General features: G+C 42.5%; 1 protein-coding gene across 1 annotated transcript; it reads left to right on the top strand.

The window, feature by feature from the left end:
• Positions 1-952: 952 nt before the first annotated feature.
• Positions 953-2,671, top strand: LOC135058073 (uncharacterized). Its single transcript, XM_063963699.1, has 3 exons — positions 953-1,077; positions 1,151-1,363; positions 1,950-2,671. The coding sequence occupies exons 1-3, from the start codon at positions 972-974 to the stop codon at positions 2,660-2,662; spliced, it is 1,032 nt and encodes a 343-aa protein (XP_063819769.1). The 5' UTR covers positions 953-971; the 3' UTR covers positions 2,663-2,671.
• The last annotated feature ends 4,134 nt before the right edge of the window (positions 2,672-6,805 follow it).

Raw genomic sequence — 6,805 nt, 5'->3', positions numbered from 1 at the left:
AATGTCGCTGGCTGTGCTGAGGAAGATAGCCCCGCCCCTTCAGCGGCGGGCTTCTCCCGCTTTTTTAATAATAATTATGGCGGGGGATTAGGCACATATACAGTTTAGAACTGCATTATGTGCATTTTGCCAAGTAAGGTATACTAATTGCAGCCCAGGGCGCCCCCCCCCCCAGCGCCCTGCACCCACCAGTGACCGGAGCGTGTGGTGTGCTGTAGGAGCAATGGCGCACAGCTGCAGTGCTGTGCGCTACCTTATTGAAGACCGGAGTCTTCAGCCGCCGATTTTCTCCTGTATTCTCCTGTCTTCTGGCTCTGCAAGGGGGACGGCGGCGCGGCTCCGGGAACGGACGATCGAGGTCGGGCCCTGTGTTCGATCCCTCTGGAGCTAATGGTGTCCAGTAGCCTTAGAAGCACAAGCTAGCTGCAAGCAGGTAGGTTTGCTTCTCTCCCCTAAGTCCCACGTAGCAGTGAGTCTGTTGCCAGCAGATCTCACTGAAAATAAAAAAACCTAACAAATACTTTCTTTTTAGTGAACTCAGGAGAGCCCACTAAGTGCGTCCAGCTCTGGCCGGGCACAGATTCTAACTGAGGTCTGGAGGAGGGGCATAGAGGGAGGAGCCAGTGCACACCAGATGTAGTACCTAATCTTTCTTTAAAGAGTGCCCAGTCTCCTGCGGAGCCCGTCTATTCCCCATGGTCCTTACGGAGTACCCAGCATCCACTAGGACGTCAGAGAAATGAAGTTGTCTTTTTTAAAAAAATTAAAAACCTTTCCTTGAACTTGTGGCCTATGTCAGTGTCCTGTACATGTTTGGCTGTCTTGATGTTGCCATAGTGCATATGTGTTTTGGTTGTTTTTTGTGTTTCATTTTTGGCTTTCTGGTCCTTATGTTTGTTTGAATTAAAAACCAAGCATTTCTAAATGTAAAACTGTTTATAAGCATAATGGGTGGATGTATACACAATAGCATGATTTATGAATATATCTCATTTTATACAGTGTCTGAAAAAAGCAGTACTACTCGTCGGCCAGTAAATCCTAACACATCTGATGATGATGACGCTGCGGAAGCAGGTAAAGTGTCCATTGTAGTATAGGGTATGCTTGTAAAGGAATGGCCATAACAAAATTGCACTTTCATTAAAAGGTCCATCAAAAGAAGTATGGAGCAGCAGAAGTGGCTCTTCTGGAAGACATCACCACAAGAAACCTGTGGCGGAAAAGAAAGCAAGGTCGTCTGTCCCGGCACAAACACAGCAGGCTACCCCGCCACGAAGATTATCGTCCGTATGTTCGGTGCCCCCACTCCAAATTATGGACACACCTCCAAGACGTCATCCACACTCCCCTCATCTTGATTGTGAGTATCAAACTGGAATCAAAGTGAAAAATGTCAGAACATAATCATAATCAGTCATAACCGCAGTAAGTCAAAACACTTCCAAAACAAAAATACTTACCGCAGTAAGTAAAAGCTGAAATGGAATCCAAACCAAATGTCCTTGTCCACATCCAGTAAAGATATGTATGTCCACTTGAGTCATACAGTATGACATTGGGTATAAGATGCTGCAACAAAAAAGCATGTTGGTTTTTTTGTTAAAAGTTTTTTTTGTTCTGAAACTCTCATGTGTGCTTGAGGTTACATTCAAAAACATTACTATGTTTGTTGGAACAAAGCTATAAGGTAACACATTATGTATTCCAATGTTTTTTATGGTGGAGTATGTGTGAGCTACAATAAAACTTAAGTGTTTGCTTTCACAATTAAGTAACCAGACACATTTGCCACAAACAGGCATATGTATGCATTTAAGCTATGAGTGATGATGTTGCTAGGCAGAATAGTTGTAAGCAACAGTGAATGACATGTGTTCCATGTGTAGTGTTTTTTTATCATTTCACAAACATATGGATAGCTAACGTAGATATGTTTAATATTTCAGCTTCGAGTCCTGGGACCAGCATCCCTTCGCAACAACACCAACACAGTGACATGGAGGAGACAAACATCTTAGAAATGCAGCCATTAATGCAAGGAATGAGCCCCCCAGCACCTGTGAGTACACCACCACAGCTAAGCACACCACCACCACAACACAGCCCAACAACACCAGGAACACAAGGCCCTGATCATGTGTTTTGGACTATTTGGGCTAGACAGCAGGCCACTAATGAAGATTGCCTGCGTAAGCAGACACAAATGTTTGCAAGCCTACCATCTCACCTCAGAAGAATCTCAAGAAATCTGAGTCGACAAAATGAGCAAACAACCAGAATAGGCAATACCATGGAAGTCATGCGTACAGACATTACACAGGTCATGGGCAACTTGGAAGAACAGCACAGACTAATGGAAGAACAGCACAGACAACAGCAAAGTTATATGAACATTTTTCAAAACAGTCAAAAGATTAATGAAAGTTTAATCAGAATAGTAGACAATCAAAATGCTGCTACACGTGAACTCAATGCCACCCTCACTAACCTGAATGAAACTCTCAGATGCATGCACCAACAGCAAACAACCAGAAGTTCTGGTACGACTACTCCAATTATCACGCCAGTCTCATCACCACCAAGACGGTCCACCAGAGCACGCCAACATGACAGTGCTAAAGGCAAAGGCCAGGACAAGCAGCCACCCAAAAAAACGTAAAAAAACAAGTTAGGCATTTGTGATAATTAACACAAAATAGTTTGCAAGTGTTTTTGATGGTTTACAAAATATCACACTTAGCTCCTTGACCCTTTTTTTAACATCATTAATTATAAGTGGGCCAAAATAATAGAAAAAAATAGTACGCACATTTATTCCTTTTCTTTTTTTTAGGGTATTGGAGGAGGAAAAAGTTGATGTAGCCACACATACATGTTAGCAGGAAGTAAACTGACCACTTGATCTTTTTCTAATCATTACTCTTTCTAGATTCCAATCATTCTCTTTGCCTGCAGACAATCCAAATTACAATGTTAGTGATACATATCTTAGCTATCTTATCTATACAACATTACAAGATTAACTCAATTGAGTGGCGTAAAAAGCTTGTAATATGTTGCCTTTGTTTTGTTTATAAAACATTGTCCAAATGAATGTCAGTATTGTTGGGACATGTTTGTGTGTGTTAAAAATTATTAAGCATGTTTTTACACATGATGCATAAACAAACAAATATGTACTTTTACCCTTAAAAAAAAAGTGTACAATAATGTATATGTGTGGCAAACTGTGTATAAACTTACACATCATCAAGTTTACAGCATCAAACATGAGTAAAAAAAATATTCATGATTACAGTAAGTTTGTGAGTCTTAAATATGATGGTGCATCACACATAGGGACACATGTTTTCCTCAAGGCTAACATATTATATGTTGAGGAGTGTTTTTGGGAACACAGGTTCTCAAACTCGGCCATCAGGAACCCACACAGTGCATGTTTTGCAGGTCTACTCACAGAATCACAAGTGACATAATTAGCTCCACCTGTGAACCTTTTAACATATGTCTGTGAGTAATTCATACACCTGTGCTTTTACTGTGTTACTTAAAAAACATGCACTGTGTGTGGTCCTGAGGGCCGAGTTTGTGAACCTGTGCATTAGGACATTACACACAATGATAAAGTAAAATACTAAATGGTTGATGTTGGCTTGTAAGAAATTAGCACTGCAAGATTTCGAACACTTACGCAGACTTAATGCATGCCACTCATAATCTGTTGTTTTGATATTAAAAAAACACACAATACAAATGCAACATTTTTTAAGCATATAGCGAGGGTATGTTTGTATGTGTCAAGGAGACAGACACATTCAGAGTAATGGATTTTGGCAAAAAACACAAAACATCTATTTATGAAGACACAACAAATGAAATAAGCAAACCAAGCTTACCTTAGAAATAGCGATTTATGATCTGTTGCCTAACCTGCCTCCCTACATCAGTACTCCAAGTATCACCAGATGTCTCTAATTCCTCTGCTTGCTGGCTGCTTTCTTCCTCCTCCTCCTCCTCAACATGTGGCAGATGTTGTTGCAAACACATGTTATGAAGAAAGCAGCAGCAGAACACAATTTGAGTCACCTTGGAGGGACTATACAACAAAAGTCCACCAGACTTATCCAGACACCGAAAACTAGATTTCAGCACACCAAAACATCTTTCTATCACATTCCGCGTGGACTTATGTGCATTATTGTAATTGTGTTCAGCAGGGGTATCAGGTCGGGACAATGGGGTTAGAAGCCAAGAGTAACAGCCATATCCTCCATCACCTAAAAAGACAGATATAGTAACGTGAATCATGTTAAGATACAGCAACACATAAGTAACACACTGTGGGGCAGATGTATTAACCTGTAGAAGGCATAAGGAAGTGAAAAACAAGTGATATGTGCAAGGTAAAAAAGGCAGCAGACAATCTGTTCCTAAATGTTAATTTACATATTGGAGCAGATTGGCAGGTGCCTTTATCACCTTGCACAGATCACTGGTTTCTCACTTCCTTATGCCTTCTACAGGTTAATACATCTGCCCCTGTATTTGGACAAAGTATACGCAGGCCTACACATATCAAATTACATACCCAGCAGCCATCCATCTGGCATTTGTCCGTCCTCAAACTTATCAAAGAGGGATGACTGACTGAGGATGAAGGAGTCATGGCAGCCCCCAGGGTAACCAGCAACAATACTCATTATTTTGAGATTTGCATCACAGACCACCTGCACATTTGTGGAGTGTTGAAAATGGCGGTTAGTATATATGTGCTGCCTGCCCCTAGGTGGTCTCAGCTGAATGTGTGTGCAATCTATGGCTCCAAGCACATTGGGCATGCCAGCCAGCTCATAGAAATCTACCCTGACGGCATGCCACTGAGACTCCTGGGTAGGGAAGCAGATTGAGGCTTCGATGTGGGGCTGCAAAACAGCCAAAACCTGTGTGAACATTTTAACGAACAATAAACTTGAGATTTTAGGACAGAACTGGCCACCGAGAAATTAAAACAAACACAAAACAGAAGAGGTTGTTAGGTATACATCACCTGTATTAAGATTCTTGAAAATGAGGGCTATGAGATTCCTATGACATCCCCAGACACAGCCTGAAAGCTGCCAGTAGCCATAAAGTGCAACACAGCCAGGAGTTTGTGCAGGCCTGAGACAGGGCGAGAGCGTGCTGTCTCAGGGTCTAGGCCCAGTTTGACAAGGTCATACAGACGGAAAATGTTGTTACGATTTAGACGGAACATCTGTATGACCTTATCATCGGACAATGCGTTCAAGTTTAAACGCCCCCTAAAAAAACGAGGCCTGCGCAGCCTCCGCGGAACCTGTACAACCTGCTGACCATGTTGATTTTCTTGACCCTGGGTACTTACAGGCTGATGTCTGAATCTGAGGAATCCCACAGCACACATAAGATCACTGGCCCACAGTCCTGCTGCCATTTCTGAGTGTAGGTGTATTGAAATGGGCCTAACATCCTTTTATAGGCATCCTAATTCAGGTGTGAGTGATTTTTTATTTGCAACACATGTAAACACGACTGAAAAAAGCAGGTCTATTTTTTTGCCGCTTTTTTTAACGAATCGCAAAAAAATACGACCGCATTTGAGCCCTCAGAGACTAACACCCAAATACGAATGAATAGTGATTTCCCGTATTCTATGAAATTACAGCCGCGTTTGACCGATGGTCTATTCATTCGTATTTCGGGACGTTGTCAGTCAAACCATTACGAATAGACCAGACTCTGCCGAGATTGGTGCTTAGTGAATTCCCGGATTGGGACTTAGAAAAAAAAACACAAATCGACCAAACTCGGATTTTTAGTAAATACTGGCCTATGTTGGGGGCACTCTTAACTGCAGTAAAAAATAAAGAGCTATAAAAACCGTATTAGTGTTGATCAATCTTAAATCTACTTTTTATTGGATATACAGTAAAAAATAAGAGGACAAAATGTGTTTAGAAAATAATTTTCCAGGACTTCCGGTGGGCGGAGCATCATTGTGGCCGCGTTTTAAACTGGCTCCGTCTACCCTCTCCACAACCTGTTTGCATCTTTGGGAAATTTTGCTAATTATTTGTCCTCACCTCTTTCTCTGCACGGAGGAGACTATATTCTATCATTGTAGCTGAAAATTGGGAACTTTGGAGATATATTTCCATCAGAGTCTGGCCTGCAGTGTTTTGGGCTTCCCCAATGATCTGTGACGTGCTGTGACGCCATTATCAGGAGGAACAATGCTCCTATAGGAAGGGCTGCCGCATCACTTACCTCTCCTTGCTGCTGTTGGGGCTTGGTGTGGATGTCCTCCCCGCTCCGGGACTGCCGGGGAGCTGATGGTGATGAGGTGTGTGTGACCGCAGGGCGCTGACAGCAATAACGCTGTCGCAACAGAGTACCTGGGCTTTTCTATTAAAAGATTCTTAGCTGCTTGTTTCACAACATCAAGACCTACATTCATCAGTTTGGGCACCTGGACTCGCTCTTCCCCCAGGTATTAACATTGTTTGTGTACCCCTCTATATTTTCTATTAACATCCTCTACAACCCTACATTATCCCTCAGCCCTACATTATCCCTCAGCTCTGAACCGTTCCCTCCTTGTGTGTTGCCCGTACCTCCCCACCCTTGCTTCTCTTCCTTGCCCACCCAGTGATCCCTCTTGGTACCCCCTTTCTATTACTCTCCATCTAAAACAGACCAAGCAGGACAAAACACTTCTCCAGACACTGTTTGACCTGCCCCTGCAATGTCTCAGGACATTATTCCATCTCTACTTTGGGACTTT

Source organism: Pseudophryne corroboree, chromosome 3 (genome assembly GCF_028390025.1).
Source record: "Pseudophryne corroboree isolate aPseCor3 chromosome 3, aPseCor3.hap2, whole genome shotgun sequence".
Lineage (NCBI taxonomy): Eukaryota > Metazoa > Chordata > Amphibia > Anura > Myobatrachidae > Pseudophryne > Pseudophryne corroboree.
The sequence above is the reverse complement of the archived record's forward strand: the minus strand, read 5'-3'. Positions and strand labels throughout refer to the sequence as shown.